Source organism: Grampus griseus (assembly GCF_964374135.1).
Source record: "Grampus griseus genome assembly, chromosome: 17".
Classification (NCBI taxonomy): domain Eukaryota; kingdom Metazoa; phylum Chordata; class Mammalia; order Artiodactyla; family Delphinidae; genus Grampus; species Grampus griseus.
This window is the reverse complement of record NC_139011.1, coordinates 39751602-39778975: the sequence shown is the minus strand read 5'-3', so window position 1 is coordinate 39778975 and position 27374 is coordinate 39751602. Positions and strand designations below refer to the sequence as shown.

The following is a 27374-nucleotide window of genomic DNA, read 5'->3' as shown; positions in this document are numbered from 1 at the left end:
CCAGAAGGACAACACACCAGCCTAGTAAACTGACTCTCTTTCTCTAAGCTTGCTATATTTTAATTCTCTCCTTCCCAAGAAGGAATTGATTGAGTCAAAGACGAATTAACTTACCAGGAACTTGTAAGAAACATCTACCAGAAGTGTTCCCAAATTTATAATATTAAGAAATTGTTTCCGATATCAATTGAGGTTTGAGGTATTTATTTTAAAATATATTTATTCATATGTACATTCACTTTACATTATTACATTTTAACATCTATCAAAAACTAAAGAGTTTTTAAGAATTTTTCAAAGTCCTGTACTGAGGCCTTGGCCATCTCTTCACAAAATATTTCATCAGGCACAGATACCAATTTGTCCAAAGAGATGTAGTTAGGTTTTCCTGGATCATACTGTGCTCTTCCTAAATAGGCAAGAAACAAATGTCTTTCTTTGACTTTAAACAACCTTGAATTAAATACCTAGAAAAGAAAAAAAAAGTTTTTAAAAAGCACTGTGCACTGAAAGATGAACTATAAAAATGTTTATCTAAGAATTTTAATAGGCTAACAAATATAAAGAATTGAGGGGGCGGAGTCAAGATGGCGCACTAGGAGGATATGGAATTCGCATCTCCTCACAACGAGGTCACCTAGCAGGCACCGGTGGGGAACCACGGACACCTAAGGGGACGGGAGGAAAACCCAGCGACCAGGTAGGACGTGGGGCGTGGGGGGAGTGAAGGGGGAGGAGAAGTGGAGGCAGGACGGGACTGGTGCCCCTGAGGGGCGGCTGGGGGAGGGGAAGGGATCCCACGACGGAAGGGGGAAATTGGGGAACCACTGGGAGGGTAGAGGATCAAAAGGGAGCGTGGCCAGGTTTCCCGCGCCCACTTGGGCCCCCAGGAACCTGCTGAGATCCCGGGCCTGATCCTCTGCCCACCAAGGAGGTCCAGCCGCGCGGGTCCTGAGGGAGTGGGAGGGAGGGAAGGGGGAGCAAAAGTAAAAGCTGGACCTCCGGGACCGGCACCCCTCAGGGGTGGCTGGGGGAGGGGAGGAGTTCCTATACCCAGCGGGACCCACCCACGGTTAGGGGTCCAGCGGCGACGGGGGAGACCCTGGGGTAGATGATGGGGGAGGGGCGTGAAGGAACGTAAGGGAAGAGGCCAGTGCCTTCCTTGTCCACTTAGGCACCGGGAAGCCTGTTGGGCTCCCAGGACTAATCCTCTGCCCTCAGAGCCTCCCTCTTAAAGTGCAGAGTCCAAGCCCCGCCCCTACACCCCACCCAGGGCCCCACCTCTACACTGGGAGACCCCCTCCAATGAGTTGGGCCTAAACCAAACCCACACACCCTCACCCAGGGCCCTTCCTCCTACCTCCAGAAGCCCACACTCCACAGCCCTCCTTCCCACATGCTGCCTCCCCCTTCTGCGCAGGTCCTAAGCAGAGGCCCCGTCCCACGCTCAAATGTCACACCCCCACGCACCTGGGTCCTGCCCCCCAAACCCCACCCATGCCTAAGTTCCACCCCCCACCTAAACTCCACCCCCATAACCAAGGTTTTCTTTTTTCCTTTTTTCTTTTATTTTTTCCTCTTTTAGACTGGGGTTCTATTTTAACTTGTTGATTCATTGTTGTTGATTCTTTTATATTTTTATTTTCCTAATAAATCTTTTATTTTTCTAATTTCATTTTATTCTTTATGGTTTGTTAGTGATCTCTCCTTTTGGCTTGCTGCCCTCCCCCCCGCCTATTTTTCTTTTTCCTGCTGTGGTTTTATTTTACCTTGTTGCAGTAGTTTCAATTATAGTTTTATTTTTCCTAATATATTTTTTATCTTTCTAATTTTAGTTTGTTTTTTTGCGGTACGTGGGCCTCTCACTGCTGTGCCCTCTCCCGTTGCGGAGCACAGGCTCCGGACGCGCAGGCTCAGTGGCCATGGCTCACGGGCCCAGCCGCTCCACAGCATGTGGGATCTTCCCAGACCCGGGCACAAACCCGTGTCCCATGCATCGGCAGGTGGACTCTCAACCACTGAGCCACCAGGGAAGCCCTTTATTTTGTTTTTTATTCTTTGATATTGTACTGCTCCTTTTTTTCTTTTGTTCTTCCTTTTTTTTTCCTGCACCACGAAGCTTGCGGGATCTTGGTTTCCAGGCCGGACGTAGGGCCGGAGCTCCTGTGGTGGGAGCTCCAAGTCCAAACTGCTGGACTACCAGAGAACCTCAGACCCCAGGGAATATCCATCGGAGTGAGGCGTCCCAGAGGTCCTCATCTCAGCACCAAGACCCAGCTCTATCCAACTGCCTGCAAACGACAGTGCTGGACATCTCAGGCCAAACAACCAGTAAGAAAGGAATACAGCACCACCCATCAAAAAAAATAAAAGAACAAAAAAAATATGTTACAGACGAAGGAGCAAGGTAAAAACCTACAAGACCAAATAGATGAAGAAGAAATAGGCAACCTACCTGAAAAAGAATTCAGAGTAATGATAGTAAAGATGATCCCAAACCTTGGAAACAGAAAGGAGAAAATGCAAGAAACATTTAACAAGGATCTAGAAGAACTAAAGATCAAACAAAGGCAGAAGAACGGATAAATGAGCAGAAAGATAAAATGGTGGAAATAACTGCCAGGGAGCAGAATAAAGAAAAAAGAATGAAAAGAATTGAGGAAAGTGTCAGAGACTCTGGGACAACATTAAACGCACCAACATTGGAATTATAGGGGTCCCAGAAGAACAAGAGAAAAAGAAACGGTCTGAGAAAATATTTGAACACATTATCGTCAAAAACTTCTCTAACGTGGGAAAGGAAATAGTCAGTCAAGTCCAGGAAGCCCAGAGAGTACCATACCAGATAAACCCAAAGAGAAACATGCTGAGACACATAATAATCAAACTATCAAAAATTAAATAAAAGAAAAAGTATTAAAAGCAGCAAGGGAAAAACAACAAATTTCATACAAGGGAATCACCATAAAGGTAACAGCTGATTTTTCAGCAGAAACTCTGCAGGCCAGAAGGGAGTGACAGGACATATTTAAAGTGATGAAAGGGAAAAACCTACAACCAAGATTACTCTAACCAACAAGGATCTCACGCATATTCGACAGAGAAATTAAAACCTTTACAGATAAGCAAAAGTTAAGAGAATTCAGCACCACCAAACCAATTTTACAACAAATGCTAAAGGAACTTCTCTAAGCAGGAAACACAAGAGAAGGAAAAGACCTACAAAAACAAACCCAAGACAATTAAGAAAATGGTAATAGGAACATACATACTGATAACTACCTTAAATGTAAATGGATTAAATGCTCCAACCAAAAGACACAGACTGGCTAAATGGATACAAAAACAAGACCCGTACATCTGCTGTCTAGAAGAGACCCACGTCAGACCTAGGGACACATACAGACTGAAAGTGGGGGGATGGAAAAAGATATTCCACGCAAATGGAAATCAAAAGAAAGCTGGAGGAGCAATTCTCATATCACACAAAATAGACTTTAAAATAAACACTATTACAAGAGACAAAGAAGGACACTACATAACGATCAAGGGATCAATCCAAGAAAAGATATAACAATTGTAAATATTTATGCACCCAGCACAGGAGCACCTCAATATATAAGGCAAATGCTAACAGCCATAAAAGGGGAAATCGACAGTAACACAAAAATAGTAGGGGACTTTTAACACGCCACTTTCACCAATGGACAGATCATCCAAAATGAAAATAAATAAGGAAACACAAGTTTTAATGACACATTAAACAAGATGGACTTAATTGATATTTATAGGACATTCCATCCAAAAATGACAGAATACACTTTCTTCTCAAGTGCTCATGAAACATTCTCCAGGATAGATCATATCTTGGGTCACAAATCAAGCCTTGGTAAATTTAAGAAAATTGAAATTGTATCAAGTATCTTTTCCTACCACAACGCTATGAGACTAGCTATCAATTACAGGATAAAAAAATCTGTAAAAAATACAAACACATGGAGGCTAAACAATACACTACTAAATAACCAAGAGATCACTGAAGAAATCAAAGAGGAAATCAAAAAATACCTAGAAACAAATGACAATGAAAACACGATGACCCAAAACCTATGGGATGCAGCAAAAGCAGTTCTAAGAGGGCAGTTTATAGCAATACAATCCTCCCTCAAGAAACAAGAAAAATCTCAAATAAACAACCTAACCTTACACCTAAAGCAAATAGAGAAAGAAGAGCAAAAAAACCCCCAAAGTTAGCAGAAGGAAAGAAATCATAAAGATCAGATCAGAAATAAATGCAAAAGAAATGAAGGAAACGATAGCAAAGATCAATAAAACTAAAAGCTGGTTCTTTGAGAAGATAAATGAAATTCATAAACCCTTAGCCAGACTCAACCATAAAAAACGGGAGAAGACTAAAGTCAATAGAATTAGAAATGAAAAAGGAGAAGTAACAACTGACACTGCAGAAATACAAAAGATCATGAGGGATTACTACAAACAACAATATGCCAATAACATGGACAACCTGGAAGAAATGGACAAATTCTTAGAAAACCACAACCTTCCAAGACTGAACCAGGAAGAAATAGAAAATATATACAGACCAATCACAAGCACTGAAATTAAGACTGTGATTAAAAATCTTCCAACAAACAAAAGGCCAGGACCAGATGGCTTCACAGGTGAATTCAATCAAACATTTAGAGAAGAGCTAACACCTAGCCTTCTCAAACTCTTCCAAAATACAGCAGAGGGAGGAACACTCCCAAACTCATTCTACGAGGCCACCATCACCCTGATACCAAAACCAGACAAAGATGTCACAAAAAAAGAAAACTATAGGCCAATATCTCTGATGAATATAGATGCAAAAATCCTCAACAAAATACTAGCAAACAGAATCCAACAGCACATTAAAAGGATCATACACCATGATCAAGTGGGGTTTATCCCAGGAATGCAAGGATTCTTCAGTATACGCAAATCAATCAATGTGATACACCATATTAACAAATTGAAGGAGAAAAACCATATGACCATCTCAATAGATGCAGAAAAAGCTTTTGACAAAATTCAACACCCATTTAGGATAAAAACCCTCCAGAAGGTAGGCATAGAGGGAACTTACCTCAATATAATAAAGGCCATATATGAGAAACCCACAGCCAACATCATTCTCAATGGTGAAAACTGAAACCATTTCCTCTAAGATCAGGAAGAAGACAAGGTTGTCCACTCTCATCACTATTATTCAATATAGTTTTGGAAGTTTTAGCCACAGCAATCAGAGAAGAAAAAGAAATAAAAGTAATCCAAATTGGAAAAGAAGAAGTAAAGCTGTCACTGTTTGCAGATGATGTGACACTATACATAGAGAATCCTAAAGATGCTATGAGAAAACTGTTAGAGCTAATCAATGAATTTGGTAGAGCAGCAGTATACAAAATTAATGCACAGAAATCTCTGGCATTCCTATACACTAATGATGAAAAATCTGAAAGAGAAATTAAGGAAACACTCCCATTTACCATTGCAACAAAAAGAATAAAATACCTAGGAAGAAACCTACCTAAGGAGACAAAAGACCTGTATGCAGAAAACTATAAGACACTGATGAAAGAAATTAAAAATGATACAAACGGATGGAGAGAATCAACATCTTGTTCTTGGACTGGAAGAATCAACATTGTGAAGATGACTCTACTACCCAAAGCAATCTACAGATTCAATGCAATCCCTATCAAACTACCAATGGCATTTTTCACAGAACTGGAACAAAAAATTGCACAATTTGTATGGAAACAGAAAAGACCCCAAATAGCCAAAACAATCTTGACAAAGATAAACGGAGCTGGAGGAATCAGGCTCCCTGACTTCAGACTATACTACAAAACTACAGCAATCAAGACAGTATGGTACTGGCACAAAAAAACAGAAATATAGATCAACAGAAAACAGGATAGAAAGCTCAGAGATAAACCCACACACATATGGTCATTTTATCTTTAATAAAGGCGGCAAGACTATACAGTGGAGAAAAGACAGCCTCTTCAATAAGTGGTGCTGGGAAAACTGGACAGCTACATGTAAAAGAATGAAATTAGAACACTCCCTAAAAGTATATACAAAAATAAACTCTAAATGGATTAAAGACCTAAATGTAAGGCCGGACACTATCAAACTCTTAGAGGAAAACATAGGCAGAACACTCTATGACATAAATCACAGCAAGATCCGTTTTGATCCACCTCCTAGAGAAATGGAAATAAAAACAAAAATAAACAAATGGGACCTAATGAAACTTAAAAGCTTTTACACAGCAAAGGAAACCATAAACAAGATGAAAAGACAACACTCAGAATGGGAGAAAATATTTGCAAATGAAGCAACTGACAAAGCATTAATCTCTAAAGTATACAAGCAGATCATGCAGCTGAGTATCAAAAAACAAACAACCAAATCCACATATGGGCAGAAGACCTAAATAGACATTTCTCCAAAGAAGACATACAGATTGCCAACAAACACATGAAAAGATACTCAACATCACTAATCAGAGAAATGCAAATCAAAACTACAATGAGGTATCACCTCACACCGTTCAGAATGGCCATCATCAAAAAATCCACAAACAATAAATGCTGGAGGGTGTGGAGAAAAGGGAACCCTCTTGCACTGTTGGTGGGAATGTAAACTGATAGAGCCACTATGGAGAACAGTATGGAGGTTCCTTAAAAAACTAAAAATAAAACTACCATATGACCCAGCAATCCACTACTGGGCATATACCCTGAGAAAACCATAATTCAAAAAGAGTCATGTACCACAACGTTCACTGCAGCACTATTTACAATAGCCAGGACATGGAAGCAACCTAAGTGTCCATCGACAGATGAATGGATAAAGAGGATGTGGCACATATATACAATGGAATATTACTGAGCCATAAAAAGAAATGAAACTGAGTTATTTGTAGTGAGGTGGATGGACCTAGAATCTGTCCTACAGAGTGAAGTAAGTCAGAAAGAGAAAAGCAAATACCATATGCTAACACATATATATGGAATCAAAGAAAAAAAAATGTCATGAAGAACCTAGGGGCAAGACGGGAATAAAGACACAGACCTACTAGAGAATGGACTTGAGGATATGGGGAGGGGGAAGGGTCAGCTGTGACAAAGTGACAGAGTGGCATGGACATATATACACTACGAAATGTAAAATAGATAGCTAGTGGGAAGCAGCCGCATAGCACAGGGAGATCAGCTTGGTGCTTTGTGACTACCTAGAGGGGTGGGATAGGGAGGGTGGGAGGGAGGGAGACACGAGAGGGAAGAGATATGGGGACATATGTATATGTATAACTGATTCACTTTGTTATAAAGCAGAAACTAACACACCATTGTAAAGCAATTATACCCCAATACAGATGTTAAAAAGAAAAAAATAAACCAAAAATTATTATAAATGCTAGAGGGTTTAAATCCTTTGCCTTCTGCTAAGAAATTATGATTTAAAAGGGACTCAAAACTAACAAGCAGAACAATTGTAAAATAATAAAGGGCTACCTTGTAGGCAAAGACCAGACTAATCCAGGGAGACGAGAGGAGCTGTTAAAAAAGCAAATCCTCAGGCTCCAGCCCAAAGCTACCAAATCAGACACTTTGAGAGTGGGACCCACAAGTCCTCCAAGGGATTCTGATGCCTGCCAAGTTGGAGAACCAAAGTCAGAGATCAAAGTTTATGGCATCAAAAACTGTGTAAGATTTCATAATCTGTGAAGCATCCCTATTTTCCTTTCTTTCTTTCTTCCTTTCTTTCTTTCTTAATTCCCGTTGCTCCCTCTGACTAGTATCAAAATGAAATGAAGCTGGACTTCATGGGTTCAAAGGAACCTGCCTTGGGATTAAACTCTTGAGGAATAGAGTGAATACAGTAACTTTAAAAGGGAGTCAGAAGCAGGCTAAGTCCCTAAAGCCAGCTGCAAGGAGGAAGGGAGAATTGCGAGATCTGGCCAGACTTGCAATAGAGCCCTAAGCTGAAGAGACATCTGTGAGGCTCCCTGGCAAGGCCCAATGAACCCACATTCAGTATTAGGTCTCAGGTCCCTCTCTTCACTGTATATCAAGATACACTGGGGACACTCCACATGGCACATAACCTCCAGGAGTCTTTCTTTATATTCGAGTGGAGACAAAATAAATAACAGATCACTTGGAAAGGACAGTATGAAAAACAACTGATGAAAACTAAAGTAATTTGAGAACAGTGACCAAAAAAATATAGTGTGCTAACTCAACGTGGGATTGGCTTGCTTTTGGAACAAAACATCTTTTACTCCCTCTGCAGAAACAAATTATGTGCTGCTCTGCCTTCATTTTGGTAACTAAATTCCCATTACCGCATTATTACTGGTCAAAAGATGTAAGAAGCTTTTAGATGTATTTCTTTAGAAGTATGACGCTTCCAGTGACTCTCGGCTTACAAAATTATCATACAACATACGGACAAGGCCACAAATGATTCTGAAGCTCCCAAACTATATTTCCTAAATATAGTAACACTTCGAAGCACTTATACAGCTATGACCAGATAGTTCTTTCCCAGTGGTTCAAAGTGACTTTAGTATCACAGATTTTATGTGATCTTTCAAGTCCAAAAGTCATGGCTCAGACTGAGTTTCTCTCTCTTTTTTTGTTGTTGTTGACCACCAGGGGCCACTTTGCAATGTCAGAAAGGTTTCATCCTATCAATGATCCGTTAAGTTCTCAAGGATTAAAACAAACAAAAACCACCAAAAAAACCCTAACTTAAGAATTACTGATCGCCTCCTGTCCTAACATAGACTCCAGCTCTGCCTTCACAGAAACCCACAGGGAAAGAGGAGAAACAAGGTTTCAGGGGATCCTGAATATAACCTCTTTCCTGAACTAGTGGTTTCCTCATGTTCGTTACCCTCACTGCTTTTGTTATCCTTTGCCTACCATGGTCACTGCTTTGAAATGACTAACCATAGTTTTAAAGTTATAATTGTTTCCCAATTTTTAATTAATCATAAAATTATGTACCAACCAGAACTGTAATCTGCATGAGAAAACTGTTTCACAGCACTAAGTTTTTAAAGCTCCAGCCAAAAGCTTTAAGTCTACATCCATTCCCTCACTGTCAGTTAATGTATTTTTCCATTAATGAGGTTTTTTGTTGCTGTTTTCGTTCTTTTCTTTTTGGCTGTGCCACACGGCTGGTGGGATCTTAGTTCCCGGACCAGGGATCGAACCCAGGCCCCCAGCAGTGAAAGCACTGAGTCCTAACCACTGGATTGCCAGGGAATTCCCAATGAGGTTTTTTTTTTTTTTTTTTAAAGCAATCCTACCCAGACCCCTAAGAATCTGAGAATCCTCCCAATATGGAAGCCACAGGTCTATAACCACGCTTCCCAGAAGCTAGGATTTGGGGAGCCTAAAATCTGTGTTTTTAAACAACTGATTTTGATGCATCTGGTCAAGTTTATAGTTTTCTCTACTTGGAAAGTTTCTGTCCACTGTTAAACCCAGTTCATTCAACTGACAACTCAAATGTCACTTCTTACAGTGGCAGTATATCTTTGGTAAGAGCATGGGTTTTCAAACTGACTGCCACAGTTCTAATCCTGGCTCTGGCCCCTGGACAAGTTACTGAATCTTTTTATGCTTAATTTCTTCATTTGGAAAATAGGGACAATAACAGTACCTACCTCATATGGTTGTTGTGAAGATTAAATGAATTAATATAAGTAAAGCAGTAAAGACAGAGCTGGCACACAGTAAATGAACAATCAATAACTTATTATTTCTATGATTTTCCTACCTCTCCTAAATTAAATCAATAGCTGTATACAATATCTGTTAAGACTCTAACATTATGTAAAGCAATTACATTTTAAATACTTGTCTTCCACGCTAGATTATGAGTTCCACAAGAATACAGACCATGACTCATTGATTTTTCTATCCTCAAATCATATTCTCTTATCATGCTCTACTGTCACTGAATTATTTATCAACCCAGTGGAAAACTAATTGTCATTGCTTTTCAGTTGAAGACTACTTACTTTACAATGTTTCTATAAGCCAAATTTTCACAACTGCAGGCTTCTAACTTTTTATAATGAATACACATGCATTTGATGAAATAGAAAAATGCTCTATTAAGGGCCCATTCAGAGTGAAGTATGATACGTACATATGATACTACTATTTGTGAGGGAACTGCACCAAATGCAGTCTAGTTCTGACAGTTATATTAAAGTCATAGTTCTTTGCCCACCTTTACATCAAGAACACATTTGGCAAGTGGAGTAGAGGAAGCACTTTAATGAAATTCAATCTTTCATTTATCCAATGAATACTCACTGAGTGTCTATTCACATGCCAAATAGGAAAGAAGGATGACTTTTATGAGATTCAATCAATCATGTGTTCAACAAATATCTATCCAGTGCCTACTAATTGGCCCATTATAGTTCCAGGCTCTGGGAATTCAGCAGTGTATAAATCAGACAAGATCTGCTTTCAAAAAGTTAACATTCTTGTGAACAAGCAGATAATGTCATTCACCAAGTAAAGAACAGGAAAAAGTCTAATTAGCTTAGAAAATATAATTATGGCTTTGGCATGATAGCTAACTGGAAGTGTTTTATGCTTTGGTAGGAGATCATTATAACATGGCTTGTTAACTAATGGATTTAGATAGACTAAGTGGAAAAGTACATTTAGAATTGAAAGGACCTTTAAGGGAAGTGATCTATTTCAAATTTAAAGGGAGAAAAGCACAAGAGAGTACGTTAGATTCCAAAGGCAGAACGAGGACTAGGTTACAAACTACAGGGAAATAGATTCATCACTCATTTCTCCTCTGGAGATGTACATGAATGCCCTAGAAGATGTAAACTTTTCACAAGTGATCCATCTACTGCATTTGCTAGATGTGGTCTTGCTAAAAAGATGCGCAAAAAGAAACGTGACCTTAATACCACTCTCAGAACTCTACTGCATTTGGTCTGATTCCTTCACAAACAGCAAGGGGTTTTCACAAGCGGACTGTGCACATGGAGAGCAGCTCCAGATGAAGGGCGATGACAGCTCTTACAGAGCAGCGAGCTATGCGCTCCTCACCTGCGGGAACTTGACAATGATGTGGTGCGGAATGCACATCACATTGTGCACGTAGTCGAAAGTCTCGGTAATTTTCCTTTTACTTGCAGTTAACATCTTTGGGATTTTGGTGATCATATGTTGAATTTCATTATGTTTAAAACCTAGTTCAAGCCGGTAAACCTAAGAGAAAGATAGAAATAGTTATTTTGGTAATATGCCAGGGGACACATTGATTCTTTCAAAATTTAAAATAAGGACATTAAAATCTGGAGATGGGGCTTCCCTGGTGGCGCAGTGGTTGAGAGTCCGCCTGCCAATGCAGGGGACAGGGGTTTGTGCCCCGGTCCAGGAAGATCCCACATGCCGCAGAGCGGCTGGGCCCATAAGCCATGGCCGCTGAGCCTGCGCGTCCGGAGCCTGTGCTCCGCAGCGGGAGAGGCCGCAACAGTGAGAGGTCCGCGTACCGCAAAAAAAAAAAAAAAAAAAAATCTGGAGATGGCTAGTCCAATGACCTTACGGGTTCATAGTTTCCTGCTTCTGGGGTAACCTGAATTTTAAACCCCTCTCCTGAGGATGAGCTAATCACAGCCTGATGACCACAATGAAGATCACCAAAAGGAGCTAGCATAATTACGAAATAAGAGTAACGGTGCTCACAGGAGGCCTGCGCAGGTTATCTGTGCGGGCCCCACACCACACAGACCAACAGTAAGACTCTCAAAGTGCTTTCTGAGCCTCTGCTCCCAAGCACACTCCTATGCATGTCATCTGGAAAAACTACATGTCAAAATTCTAAACAGAGATGATTAAAAAAAAAAAAACACTCCAACGTAGGTTAGGTCCTCTGTGTGCATTCACAGTATCCCATGCTCCCTGACCAATCCGTTCCTCTCATCGCTCCGCGGGAGATTCCCCCCACTGGACCGTAAGCTCCACAACGGCAGGGACTATCTCCCCAGCACAGCGCATGGGCAGGCGCTCAATAAAAATGTCTTCAACGGCCGAGTATGAAACACTTTAGGCACCTCAGAAAATAGGCTTAATATAATAATTTCAAATACTCCGACAGCTTTGTATACTAACAAGTCAGCTGCCCCTGGTTCTATCCTATTCCCTTGGAGGGAGGACAGTAAGGAGTGTCTGGTATGTTCTCTGATAGATCTAGAGCTGGCAGTTGGCACAGGTTCTAGGAGAGCAATATGCTGGCTACTGCTCTCTTCAAAGAAGCCTTCTGGCTCCAGCCTCCACAGCTCGTCTCCCGCCTAGGTGACGAAGACACAGACCCTCACCCTGGGCAAAGGAAGCAGCTTCCAGGTCCCATCCAGATACCTAACCTGCTCCGCTAGGATTACGGGTATCAATGTCTGCAAGGAGACTAACTCATGTAACACCTGGTTGACATGTGAAAAAATTATAAACTAAGATAAACTGCTTGCTAGGTATTTATTATATCATTTCCTCTATCTTTTTAGAAATAACTTCTTTTACAATCTAGTTTTCTTTAAGATGATGGGAGCAAATCTATCCTCTTCAGAGGACTTAACCACCTAAAGAAGCTGATTTCTCAAAAACTAACAGTCATCCTACCTTCATGTTTTCCTTCACAGGCTCCAGACTTCCAGTTAGTAGCCTTGGGAGACGAATTACCAGATCTCTAGTCTACAGTTATAAAACAATCTATTATTAATATGTATGCATATTCAACTAGGTTGGAAAAAACAAGGCATTACTAGGAATACAAAACTAAAATTTAAAATATGACCCAGTAAAAAAATGCTAAGGAACCCAAAAATACATAAACTTAATATTGTTTGAGGGAAAAAACCAGTGCTCAGAATAAAACTTGAGAAACCAACTTGATGGAATTATTACAAAATGATATAGCTATATGATTAACCTAGCGAGGTAATTCATTCTTGTACAGAAAATATCAGGCATTTATAGAATTCATACAGGCCAAGTATCTGTTAGAAACATGAGATTTAACAGTTACTAAATGTAGCTGACATGGAAACATACAAATTCTCTCCTTCTCTTTACCTTCTTCACACTAAGTTCAAGTTCTTTCTGAAAAAATCCCAATCTGTTATCCAGTCTTTCCACTGAAAAACTCAGCAAAAATGGTGCATTTCTGACCATCTGTGCAATATCCACTTTACTGAAATTTTTTGACAGTAGATAAGCCACCCTAGAGAAACAAACAAAATACATGCACATATGATAAATATTTACTAGTGTCATATTCCCACACCAAAAAAAAGTTTAAGTAAAAACATTCTATAATAATGGCCCCAAATATGGTTAAAACAAAACGAGCATCCATCCAACTTTAGAATGGTTTCCATTTATAACTGGAAACAGAAAATATTTCTGAAACCCGCTAACAGATTCCCTTTTCAGTTAATCTGACTTACTAGTTGGTAGAAAAAAATGAAATAGCTTCTATTTAAGTTTTTTGGTTTTTTTGCTACGAATAGAAAACACACAAATTAAGAAAAGATGGGATTCAGAACTCTTTTTACAAAGAAAGACCATCAAACAGGGCTAAGACTGAAAAGAGGAAATTTTTTTTTTGGCTGCACTGTGCGGCTTGCATGATCTTAGTTCCCAGAGCAGGGATCAAACCCAGGCCCCCAGCAGTGGAAGTGTGGAGTCCTAACCACTGGACTGCCAGGGAATTCCTGGAATTTTTTATTTTAGTACATTTACTGAGAATGTATTTTCTTTTTTTTCCCCCTTTTTTTTTTGCGGTACGCGGGCCTCTCACTTCTGTGGCCTCTCCCGTTGCGGAGCACAGGCTCCGGATGCGCAGGCTCAGCGGCCATGGCTCACGGGCCCAGCCGCTCCGCGGCATGTGGGATCCTCCGGGACCGGGGCACGAACCCGCGTCCCCTGCATCGGCAGGCGGACTCTCAACCACTACGCCACCAGGGAAGCCCCGAGAATGTATTTTCATAAATAATTTTTACTGCAGTCCTTCAATATGTATTTTGTTAACAACTGAGAAGTTTCCTGCTAAATTTCTGGGAAACAAAGTAAGGTAGCAAAATACAGGAAGTTTGACTATAAAATAACATTATTGATTTTTTAAAATCTATAAACATAGTAAAAGGCAGTTTAATTAAGTGCCTGAAATATCCCTGGACATTATCTTGTTTAATTCTCATCAGAAAAACAAAAACAAAAAAACAAAACAACCCCCTGTGGGCCAGGTAAATTTCCCACATTGCATTTGAAAAAACACACTCAGAGGAGTTAAATAACTTGTCTTAGACCACCAGCTAATTAATAACAGAGCTGAAACTTGAACTCAGGGATGCCTACTTCTAATGACTACGATACTTTTATACCATATATTGGAACTTATTATATTTTATACTCAGTGACTATTACCCCTTTAAACCAGTCCCTTAGAGGCAATGAGAGAAAAAAACTGATAAATTTAACTACATACAAAATTTAAATGCAAGGCAAAAAAGAAATCATCAACCAAGTCAGACAAGTGACAGTCTGGGAAAATATTTACAACATGTCACAGAGAAGGAACTAATTTTGTTAATATATAAAAAAACGCTTACCAAAAAAAGAAAAAGGCCCAATTAAGAATAGCAAAGGACACTTCTAATTTATAGAAAAGGAAATGTAAACAGAAGTTCAACATAGGAAAAGATCCTCAAAAAAAAGAAAAGATCCTCCAAACATCTGATGCTCCAAACGTCATTTCCAAAACAATGAGGCAATGTTTTCATCTATGAAATGAACTGAAATCCTAAAGTTTGATGACACTGTATTAGTGTGGAGAACAGGGAAACTGGCACTTCTGTACACTGTTGGTGGGAGTGTAAGCTGGAAAACCTGTATGAAGGACAATTTGTCAATATCTATTAAAATTATAAATGCATATATCCTTTGACCTAGAACTTCTACGTCTAGAAATGTATCCTACAGATATACACCAATATGTGACATGATGTATATATAAGAGGAGTCACTGCAGCTTCTTTGTGATAGTAAAGCCAGAAACAACCACCATGTTTACCAAAAGGGGACTAGACACATCCACAGTATAAACTATAAAAGGGTTAAAATAGGCAGAGCCAATAAAAACTATCCCCAACATAGAGTTAAGGTAAGAATGTGAGGTGCAGAATGGTATGCATAAATGCTACATACTGTAGGTACATGTGTTCTTGTGTATGTGTATACATAGATACACATGCATGCTTGCATATGATAGAACATTCTTAGCTAGTTGAACAAAAAACTTGATAATAGTAGCTGCCGCCACAGATGGGTCTTGCAAGGCTGATGAGGGACAGGAATATGTAGGTTGGGAAGGAGAATTACCATTCTTTTCCTTTGTTTTGGACACAGGAAAGATCAATATCTGATAAAAATATTATTGAAACTGTTATCTACTGTGATAACTTTTCCAATAAAAAATTAAGATATAAGGCCCAGCCGAAAGAAAATTTCTAATAACTTAAATGCAGATTATTCATTTGAAAATTCTTAAAAAGAATCAACCAACTTTTTAATACATTTCAAATTCTCTTCATTGAAAAGAAAACAAGTATATGCGATCAGTGCTATTATAGAAATTCTAGAAAATAAGACTGCTGTACATACCAGAGCCAGAAGGTAAGTTCAAAAAAGATTATCATACCTTTGCCTCTTCCAGGAGAAGCTTACTTTTCACTGTATACCCTTTTGAGTACATGTGATAAATTACCTATTAAAAACTTCCAAGTAACTTTTTAAAATGCTCCAGTTTACTTTGGCAGTCAGCCAGGTTTAGGAAACATCAGACTATACTATTACATGAGAGTATTCTTTAATTGTTAGAAGCATGTGTGATCTTGAGCAAATTAACTTAAGCTGCTTTTAAGCTTATGTTTCCTTCATAGATTTAAAAGTAGGGAGATAGTACAGTGTAGTAGCCAGGACTCTGGAGTTAGACTAAGTGGATTTGAATCCCACTGCCACTTACACTAGCTGGGTAATCTTGGGCAAATTATTTAACCTCCCTGTGCCTCTCCTGTAAAATGGGGATATTAATAATAAAGGTGCAGTAGGCAGCCTCTGAAACAGTTCCCAATGATCTCCACCTCCTGGTATGTACTCTTTCTTGAACTAAATCTTGAGCAAAAGGGCAAGCTGGTTTTTAAATGGGGAGAGAATGAGCGTTCCAGACAGTCAGGAGGAGCAGAGCTAGACATGTCAGACTGAGTCTCCTAGAATCATTCTTTCCCTCCCCTGTATTGTAATAGCCTGTCTATATTCCACCAGACTGTAAGTCACATGAAGGGAGAGAGTGTGTCTATCTCAGTGCCTTGCATATATAATAGGGTTCAAACTATTCAATATAAGAAATGTAGTTTTTTTTGTTCTGTTTTTTCCTAGTTCAGAGACTAGACTCTGATAGTTCAAGGAACTGCAAAGCTCTCTGAAACCGGTGTGAGAATAGTCTAGGGGGAGAAGATTAGAGGCAGATTAGTCAGGAGACAGTTGCGGTATTCTTCACGTGAAATGATGGGGACCTGAGGTAAAGTATTCAAAGTGAAGATTAAGAGAAATGCATTGACTGATTTGAGAGCAATAAAAATAGAACCAACAGGCCTTGGTAGTTTATTAGATGTGGATGATAAAAGAAGAGAAGCCAAAGTTAACACCAGTATTTCTGATCTGGGCAGCGGGGTGAACAGTGTTCTCATTCAGGCAATCTGGGAAGACCTAATTTACGTGAGAGGTGGGGGTGATGATAAATCCAAGATGTGAACTTATGAGACACAGACTCTGTCTCACTCTCTGGTGTGCCCAATGCCCAGCAGGATTCTTACCTCACAGATCAATACTATCTCACTGTATCAATTCTCACAGATGCAATAAATTCTTTGAATGTTGAATGAAGTACAAAGATGTTTATAAAAGTGCTATTTAAAGAAGAAAAAAAGGAAAAACCAAAATAGACAGAAATGATTAAGCAAATTATACAATATTTGCCAAAACAAGGTCAAATGTCTACCATCAAAAATTGTCCAGAAAGAACAACAGAAAAGATCAGCCTTTCATAATTTTAAGTGTACTATCAGATAATTTAGCCATGGTTAATGGATTTTTAAAAAAACTTATCCCAGTTTCCAAAGGATTGACTTAGCATTAAGTTGAAATCATAAAAATAATGATGGGTAGTTGAACAAAAGAAATGATTTAGATACTTAATTTTGATCAAAGAAGGTCCATAACAAAAAAATAACATTCACATTCATTAATTACCTCAGTAGATCCTTGTGCTGCTGAGACTTAAAAAAATAACTTACACATATATTTCTTCATAGCCACTTCTAGGATTATGTGAAAATCATTGTAAAAGCCCTACCTGGTCTTAAGATTTTCAAGGTCTTCAGAGAAAATAGCATAGTTTTTCGTCAGGAATGTTCCCAGTTGGTTATCCTCTATGCCCAAATCTTTAAGAAACAGGAGTATTTGCTTAATGTCTTTTTCAAAATCCAGTCGCAGAAGGAGGTTGGCTGCATCCGGATGTTTTTCTATCTTGGATAAATCCACTCCTGTAATAAGTTACGAACACCATTTGAAGAGAACTGCTTGGCTGAGTCATTAAACTTTATGTACAGAAACACAAGAAATTCCTGATGGAGATCAACAACCCATCCCAAGGAGACCTGAGACAGGCCAATAGAAACTTCTAAAGATTTTTAAACTAATTTGGTTGCAGAAATAAAAATAAATTTTTAAAAAATGTAGTACTTATTTCAAAGCCATGTATAAAGGAAAACAGTGCATTTGGGGCTAAATTTCCACCCAAAACAAATTCACTACGTCATATTGACCTAGGATCATCATTTTTACCGATGGTTTCTTGAATATTGTTTGCAGGATGCTTATGTGCCCCTAATGATCTCCACAGTAACTGATTAACTGGTAATTTCTGCAGGGTAACAAACCCTATGAATTGTTACTTTCTTTGAAGTTTATCATTTCTTTAATTATAAGCATTATTTTAAAAATTTGTTTCTGATCCCCTCCACAGAAGGAATAAAAGTTACCCTGTGTCTTACTCATTGTATTTTCTTTATGCTTTATTAGCATGAAGACAAGTACTGAAGGAGCTCAAGAAATGTCTGCATGAAGCAGGTGAACATATACAGCCCTCAAGCACAAAACGAAGCAGAAAGTATACCACCTTCAACCTTCACATATCCTTAGAATCTTAGGTAATCTAAGTAAATGAGACAAGGGACAGGAGAGATTAAGAAGGGGGAGAAAGCAAGTTGTTATTTTACTTTGGTTATGGATATAATTCGATGTTCACGTTAATTAGGCAGGGAATCAAAGTAACCCTTGATTCAAAATTCTCATTAAAACTAAGCATTTTATTCTCTCGCTTTTTTCCTTTTACCTGATTTTTAAAAATTAAACATAAATAGGAAAGGCCTATTCCTTATCTTTAAAATAAACATTTGAAAATAATGTAAAACTTTAGTTTAGACTTAAATTTTATATTGCTAAAAATATTTCTTCAGGTTAAAATGTAACTCTCAAACCGATTTCTAGATGCAACTTTACAGTCTTAAATATAAAAACAATGAAATAAAAGCACTGTTTTTTAATGGTGTCTACAACCAGAAAAATAAATTATAATTCCATGTATTATTAGATCCAAATATAATTCCAAACCCAAATTTCTTGATATTAAAACAGGTATTGATATAAGATGATCATGAACAGAAAAACAGATTACACACACACACACATACACACAGAATGAAGACCAAAAACAGATCCAGGATGAACTACAAATCTAGTATACAATAAGGACATTTCAAATCAATAAGGGAAAAGATGGACTATTCATTAAAATATAATGGGATCTCTAGCTATATATTTGAAAAATAATAATTCCTTCCATGTCTGATACAAAACTTAATTTCAGATAGAAATTACTACCACTCTAAAGCTACTAGAAGAAAACACAGAATTTTAAAAATAATATTAAGTATGACTACACAAGCCATTGTATGGCTTTCTGTAATACATGTATTTGCATAGAAAAAGGTGGGGTAATGTATGTATTTGGGTAGAAAATTTGTACTCAACAAATTGGTGACAGTGGTTACCTTTGGAAAGTGGAACTAGAAATGTAGAGATGGTAAGAGTTCTTTCTCCTGTAACAGTCTGCACTTTTAACAACTAGATGTAATTCTTTTATAATTTAAAAATAATACTAATAGAAAAATAAATTAAATTATTCGATGGATGGATAAATAAGATAGAAACTAGTTCCAAAAATCTGTGATAAATGTGGGAAGGGATGCTTTGAAAATAACATAAAGGGTTCGGACTCCAAACTTAACTCAATATTACAGATGACATGTGCTGAAGTGCCTCACTCAGCATGAGCCGTCACACCCTGACTGTGCTGAAATCGAATTCCTGAAAAGCTGCTTCTTAACAGCAACAGGAGAGCAGAATCTCACCAGGAGAGCACACTGCTGTCAGCACAAATACTTGGGCTTACTCACGATTTCATTAACTTGAAAAAATAGTCACTGAATGCCTCTCATGGGACCAGGCACTTATGCGGATATAAAAAATGAATAATACATGATTCTAACTTCTAGGTGACCACAGCCTAAGTTGGCTTTACCCCATCAGTTCAGTAACTATAATTACCACTGTATTCAGTTATGGTTACACATACTTAGTGCATCAATCAGGATCTGGCAGGCAACAGTAGTTGTCCTAGAAAGTTCAAATGAAAAACACTTTAATGAAGGGACTCTGTACAGTGGTGTGAGCAGAGTCAAGGGAACAAACAAGGGCATCCCTAGCGCTAAAGGGACAAGGAGGAAAGAGTGTTATGAGAACCCAGAGGGAGCCGGAAGCTATAAAGAAAGGGCTGCTCAGTAGGAGCTGTTGCCATGGAACAAGGCAGTTCCATGACCCAAGGCTGGGAGGGAAAAGGGAAAACAGCTCCCACCTGCCCTCCCTCTTCTCCTACAAGTGCCCCCCACTGCTGAAGCTGCCCAGAAGCCAGCTGGCAAAGGAGGCCGAGTGCAGAGGTTAGCCTCCTGGGATAAAGAACAAGCAGAGAAAGGGAGAAAACAGATCTGAGAAGCAGAGAAGAACCAGGACACTTGAGTCCTCAAAAATACTGCTTAACAATGCAATCATGGTTCCTCTAGGGTACTGTTATTTAAGTTACTGCCAAGACGTGCTGTTGAAGTATCAGCATACAGATGAAGGAGTGGCTGAAACATATTTCAAAGCTCTAGGTATACTGTGAATTATTTAAATGTAGGGACCACATGGGTCTCACGTTTATCTGGCATTACCCGTGGCACCTCTCACAGGGCTGGGAAAGCCCTGAGCTTTCATGCCTGCAGCAGATGTCATCTTTCTCTCTCCTTTGAACCCACAGAACACTTTATGTGTATCTCTGTGTGGAATTTATCACTTCACCTTGCATTTTTGGATTTGTTATTCTTTTTTTTTTTGTGGTACGTGGGCCTCTCACTGCCATGGCCTCTCCCGTTGCGGAGCACAGGCTCCGGACGCGCAGGCTCAGCGGCCATGGCTCACGGGCCCAGCGGCTCCGTGGCATGTGGGATCCTCCCGGACCAGGGCACGAACCCGTGTCCCCTGCATCGGCAGGCAGACTCTCAACCACTGCACCACCAGGGAAGCCCCTGTTATTCTTATGTATGTGTATTTAGATGCTCCTGAAGACCTGAAGCTTCTTGAGAACAAAGGCCATTCCCTATACATTTGAGTAACTTGCACAGGGACAGATGAGTAAACAATTATAATAGTGTTATTATTGCCAGGACTGAGGTAAGCAGGGGGTGATGCAAAGAGCCCAGAGGAGGGTCACTCTATCTGGAGGGTCAGAGAAGACATTTGGGAAGTTACTTGAACCTGAGTTAAGTTCTCCAGTTGTCAGACCTGGCCAACAAAAAGGAGGGAAGTGGCAAGCAAGTGAAGCTGAAAGGCTAAGCAAGGGCCAGACCAGGAAGAGCTTAGAAGGATTTCACGGAGGTCACTGACATAGGCAGATTCGCATTTTAGAAAGAGCACTAATGTTAGAGAGATTACCAGGGCAGCACTGCTGAAAGGAAGAATATCAAGCCAGGAAGCTCCTAACTTTTCACTGAAAACTAAGGCAGTGACTAAGCAATGAGAGAAGCAGTGGATCTGAGATAATCCCTTGCCCATCCTGTTCCTCTCAATCCCCCAAAGGAGGTTTCTTATCTGGGAAAATCAAGTAAGAGAAGTTCCAGGTCCAGAGATAATGGGAAAAGCAGAAAGTAGCAATAAGGTGCTAGACTGAAAATATTGATAAGAGGACGAACCTAAGTTTGCAGGCAGATCTCTTGGCTGCCTTCAACCATCCAGATCTAGGAGCATCCTCCCAGTCAACAAGCTAAGATAGTTATGGAGCAGGCCTAGAGAGAAACCATCCACATCAGGAGGATAGCGGGCTCCAGAAGGAAGGTCAGGGTAGTAGGGAAATGGAAGTAATATATCATCTGATAGGGTTGACTGTAGGAAAAACTGTCCTGAGAGGCCATTGGAAGTTGTAGGAAAATTTAAAGAAAACTAATCAAATGAAGAACAAAGCAATTGTTAACTCCAAGAAAATGAAAGGTTGAAAAGGAAGGAAAACAATCATAGCACACTTCCTAGACAGCAGTCGAGCAATATTTAGAATTATAATGAAATAAGTGACTAATGATTAACCTCAACATTGTTAATATAGCCTATTGGGAGAATTGAAGAGAATGAAAGGGAAAAGTATGTGTACATGTGAGAGATTAACTGATGTCTAAAACTGATGAACCAAGCAACAGCACCATAAGCAATGACGTGCACATTTAGAGGTTAAATACAAACAGAAAGAGCTAGGAAAGCAGATACTCTAGGGAACGGGGTGCGAAGTCAGGAAGGATGAAGCTGGGCGTGCGGTTTATCACCAGAAGCCTTTTCACACTATTTGACTTCTATGTATGTGTATGTACTTTGATAAAGATTAAAAATGCTAATTTTAAAAGTAAGGCAATAGGGCTTCCCTGGTGGCGCAGTGGTTGAGAGTCTGCCTGCCGATGCAGGGGACACAGGTTCGTGCCCCGGTCCGGGAAGATCCCACATGCCGCAGAGCGGCTGGGCCCGTGAGCCATGGCCGCTGAGCCTGCACGTCCGGAGCCTGTGCTCCACAACGGGAGAGGCCACAACAGTGAGAAGCCCGCGTACCGCCAAAAAAAAAAAAAAAAAAAGTAAGGCAATAAAATAAGTGTAGGTTACTCAGACTTACCTAGAAGCACTAACTTCTTCAGAGTCTCAGAATGATCCACATAGTCTCGGAGTGTGAATGAAGATGGGGGCAGTGCAGGGTCCGCAATAATCTGAACGGCCTCCTCCTCGGAAATTGGCTGCAATGGAGACAATGGAGGCAAATCGTCCAGTCCTTTGCAGCCAGGATATGGAAAAGGAGAAATGAGTTAGCTCTCCAATCTGTACACTTGAAGCTCTTTCTATAAAGACAGCCTCTTGCCTAGTTTTCTTCTTTTTGAATCTTGGCATCATTTCTGAATGAAACATCTCAAAATTCCATATATTTTCTACCTTCTAAGAGGTAAGGTTAAGACTCTTTAGAGATATCAACTACTATTCCTCCAAGATAAGAAATCTGTTGGTGAAATCCTGTACAAAATTCCTTTCCTTCACTTGTAATCAACAGGTATGAATGCTAAAGACCAACTGACCTTCAAGTACATTTTGAGAAAGAGATCGAGTTTACCACAGCTTGTTAAGTTGGCCAAAAGTACAACATACCAGCCTGAATTGTATGGGTTCAAGTCATCACATTCTGAAGTGTCTTCACTTTGAGCCAACCCCTTCTCCTCCAAGTTATTCTCAAATATGTCTATAAGAGGACTTCTATGATTCTGTTTCTATCACCTACAATCCTTTGCCAAGGACCTGACCTCTCTAGTATAGCCTTGAGTCTGAGGTTTGGTTTGTCTTAAGTCAAACCCTTAAGTATAGAAGATGCTGGTAACTGTAACCTACCTTAGGCTAAGGAATCAGGGCCGTGACTTTTTATTCTATTTTTGGTCTCTAATCACTACCCTTTCTCATTTCTCATAGCCAGCCACCCCTCCCTGCCCTTACCCCCCAGCTTGCTTGCTTTCGTCTTCTACTTAACCTAATATTATCTCATTTACAGTGAAATATTCCTTGCATAGGAATGTGCCTAGAACGGGAAGCACAGGAGGGAGAAGACTGACTAAAAAAAACTACATGAGGGCGCTTTTTGGGATGTGCTATTTGTTGTTCTTTTTGTTCTATATGTTGTTTGTGGTGGCTGTTACACAACTAAAAGCATTATGTCAAAATTCATAAGACCGTATACCCAAAAAGGAGGACTGTTACTTGGGTAAAATTATACCCTAACTAGGTATATAGAATAGGGTAAATTAAATCCTAATAAACCTAATTACCACCAGAAAATTTTTTTTTTAAAGAATCTAAATAACGAACTTAGAAAGTGTTATTCATATAGTTATAAAACATTCTTATACATATTAATCTCTAAACTTTTTCTTAGTTAGTAAAATAGAGGCATAATAGAAGCAAATGAATAGAAGCGGCATTGTTCTTTTTCTCTCCTGCCACAAAGTATGACTTGAAACGGGCAAACAAAATGTAAACAGGTAGTCGTTCAATCTACCGAAGTGGGGCAAAGGGGAATTTTCTGAAACTTGAAAATTACCTTCTAGAGACAGTTCAGAATCAAAGCTGGGTATCTTTTGTGATGGCTCATTCACAGAAGGAAGCAGAGTGTTTGGGGCGCACTTAATCTCTTGACTACTTGAGTTGGTAGACTGGGAACTATTCCACACAGAGGAAGTCCGATAAGTCTTAAACCCCGACCGGAGAAAGCAATCGTCAGAGGACAGGTGAGGCTGAGCAAAAAAGCCAGGCAACAATGTTTTTCCTGCTCTGGGAAAACATTTTCTGAGTTGCATAGCAGTAAGGAAGCTACTCAACTTAATTGAGTTGAGCCATCTGGGTATCTGTTGGGCTAGCAGGGACATTTTTCTCAAAGTAGCCTACAAAAGAAATACATAACTATCAAAAAAGAGAAACGTATTTTACTTAAATGCTTAAAACAGTATTCAAACAACAAAAAGATAAACTGGAAATTATCTTTTTCTAATTAAAAGGAGTTTAATAAATTTAGATCCCTAAAGCAGTCAGATGTTTTTAAGCTCAGGAAAAGCCCAAAACAAGGCAGTTTCAGTTACAAACCAAAAGACAGGAACTTCTGAACTGGAAAAATAAAGATATACTTTGCAATTTAAAAACAAAAAGCAAAATCAGTGGCGTAAGAAAAACAATTAAAACAAAAATCTGTAAATGTTCAAATTACAGCTGAACCTGTTAATATTTAAAGAAAACAGGTGATGCAATTAAGTGCTCTTGAAATTTGGTTTGAAGGACATTTAAGAAGATTGCTGATCAAAATAACACTGAGGGCTTCCCTGGTGGCGCAGTGGTTGAGAGTCCGCCTGCTGATGCAGGGGACACGGGTTCTTGCACCGGTCTGGGAAGATCCCACGTGCCGCGCAGTGGCTGGGCTCGTGAGCCATGGCCGCTGAGCCTGCGCGTCCGGAGCCTGTGCTCCGCAACGGGAGAGGCCCCAACAGTGAGAGGCCCAAGTACCGCAAAAAAATAAAAATAAAACAAAATAACACTGAATTATTCAGATGCATTTTATGTATGTACATTAATCACAAAATAAAAACAGGAAGAATTCTACTTAGTCTTAAATGAATCATAAAATATTATCATTGCTATCTAGAAGGTTGTTTCTTGCTTCATTCTCAGGGTTGAGCACTATTATTACACAGATAAAGCTGTTCCTCAAAAGACAATTGAACAAAACCAGTTTTGCCAAATTCTGTTTGTAGGAAAAAAGAAAAAGCCTTTTAAAAAAAGGGGTCAAAACTAATAAGCAAAATGAACAGACAGAAATAATAAGCAACCAGCAATGAATATACGTATATTTTGACCGAAAAAGCAGTTGTTTTTAAAAGAGACTTTTATCAGGAAAGGACTTTTATATTTAGCCAGCTTAATTAAAGGGTAAATTTGGTGCATACTATTTTATATTAAGACAATCCATATAAAATACAGCATAGAGTCCAGCATATGCAAAATGCCCAACAAATGTTAGCCATCATCAATATTATTATTGATTACACAACCAAACATAAATGAATTCTGAATTAACTGTTGCATACAACTTTTTGATTTCTCTCTATACTGAAATTCAGCTTGTTTTATGCTCTGAATTAGACCAGATAAATGCTTGAGGGTCTAACCTCCTCTTAGAGATTTGTGGTTTAGGGAAGTCTCCTGAAAGGAATTTATAAAAGTGAAATGTCTCACTGTCGTTCTAAAATGATCTTAGAAAGAAAAAAAGTATTTACAATAAATAGCCTCGTGGGATAGGTGACTTTTGTTAAACTTTGGTGGGAAATGAGTCTCCAAATCTGCCGTGTTTCCCTTCAATCCTACAATATTCATTCTCTGCACAGCGATGTCATAAGGGCATTGAGCTGGAAGCCAGAAGACCTGTTATGCTGCATTAAGACTAAGTTTCTCACCGTGATCCAGCACAATGACTGGCCCATGATGGGGGGGTTCAATAACCATTCTTTAAATGACAACTTTTAAAAAGGTTACGGGTACAATAAGGTGAATCTTAAGCTCCAAAGTGTTCTGACTTCTCAGTTTGTCTAAGCAATGTCCTACTTTAAAGCAAACTCCTGAAATCCCAAACCCACTCTGAAGCCTCTAGAGTAAGGCTCAAATTAAAACTCCTCTCACATTAGAACGATTTGCTTTTGAATTCTATCCATATTCATTAAAAGATCTTTATGCAAACAACTAATGTTTATCCTTCTGTTTTTATTTACAAGCGCACTATCTTCACTACATCATCATTTCATTGTTGTGTATACCTCTTAACAGTTGATTAATTGTTCGTTCACGAGAGCAGGGCTGGGTCTCATCTCTGGATCCACCCTCCCAGTGACTATTCCCTCTAGTCCAGAGCCTTGCACTGCTCCAATGTTTTATGGATGGAAATGAATCAGTTGCAACTACGGTTAGCTCATCTGCTTACACAGTATTTAAACCCAGTAAAGCATCTGCGCATGTGTATAAAAGCCCTACCCCGTGATCAGCTAACACGACCCTTTTCATCAGGAAGGTTAAAGAAAAAAAACCTGTAGTAATTCTGAAGTCCATTAAAATATGTCATATACTAGTTCTCAACTGCGTGCCTTAGTATTTCGTTAGGAATAGGAATTGGCACTTAAATATTCTTTGGCGAGGGTTCAAGATTTCGACCTGTGTAAGGCTAATAAATGAAATCAGGAGATGAAAGGTGGGTGGGAGGATGCTGCGTAATAAGGGGCCTCTCATCTACTGATTGACGCCCTCCCTAGGCCATTTTAGTTCCCCAACCGAACTTCCGGAGGAAGGCCGTTGACATGCTGGCCCTCCTTCCGCGTCCTCCGCAAAGCGCGCGAATAAACAACATGATTGCGTTTTCGTTTCATCTGCCAAGAAAACAAAACGAAACTATTCACCCTTAATTGAAGACCTAAAGGCCAAGAGGTCCCCGGGCGCGGCCTACAGCAGGATAGGGCCGGACCCGAACCCCAGCAGGGCGCACGCCCCTCGCGCTCCGGCGGTTTCCGCTTTACCTGTGGCGAGGCCTATGCCTCGTGGTCTTTCTCGCAGGGACCACCAGACTGGCCGGGCCGCGCGAACTGCCCCGCAGCACAGATACCCCACTTGTCTGCCCGCCCGCCGGTTGCTCCTAGCTCCCTAGCCCACGTGGGCTGAGGCCGGAGTGGGCCAGACCATCCGCGAGGCTGCGCGGGGGAAGAGCGGGCGGCGTGCAGGGGACAGAGCCGGCCAAGGGCCACAGTTTCCCTTCTCCTGCGCGTTGCCTCCCTCCAGACTCTTCCACTTAGAATCTAAAGCCACCGCGAGTCCCTAGACATGCCCGTCCCCCAACGCCAGCCGGGGCCGGGCGAGCGGCGTCCCCCGCCCGAGGCTGCGTTGGCGGCGCCGCGACCCCGCCCTCCCGCGCCTGTCCTTCCCTCTGCTCAGTTCCTTTGCTTCTCGCCAGACCCGGCC

The 27374-nt window shown here is 40.0% G+C and overlaps 1 protein-coding gene across 2 annotated transcripts; it reads right to left on the bottom strand.

The window, feature by feature from the left end:
- Window positions 1-207: 207 nt before the first annotated feature.
- Window positions 208-27039, bottom strand: MTERF3 (mitochondrial transcription termination factor 3). 2 transcript variants are annotated; one of them, XM_082674933.1, is made up of 8 exons: window positions 26936-27039; window positions 23929-24268; window positions 22468-22620; window positions 17515-17704; window positions 13176-13323; window positions 12723-12794; window positions 11154-11315; window positions 208-467 (listed from the first exon to the last, which is right to left on the bottom strand). In XM_082674933.1, exons 2-8 carry the CDS (start codon window positions 24251-24253, stop codon window positions 273-275), a joined length of 1245 nt encoding a protein of 414 aa, XP_082531059.1. In that variant the 5' UTR covers window positions 24254-24268; window positions 26936-27039; the 3' UTR covers window positions 208-272. The 2 variants fall into 2 exon arrangements, with proteins under 2 accessions (XP_082531059.1, XP_082531060.1); XM_082674934.1 differs by lacking the exon at window positions 12723-12794.
- Window positions 27040-27374: the final 335 nt, after the last annotated feature.

Coding starts and splice junctions, on each gene's coding strand:
- MTERF3 (XM_082674933.1), bottom strand. CDS start 24,253: ATGTCCCTGCTAGCCCAACAGATACCCAGATGGCTCAACTCAATTAAG. Junction 13,324..17,514: donor CTTGAAAATCTTAAGACCAG/GTAGGGCTTTTA, acceptor TTGTTTCTCTAG/GGTGGCTTATCTACTGTCAA. Junction 468..11,153: donor TCATTGTCAAGTTCCCGCAG/GTGAGGAGCGCA, acceptor TTTCTTTTCTAG/GTATTTAATTCAAGGTTGTT.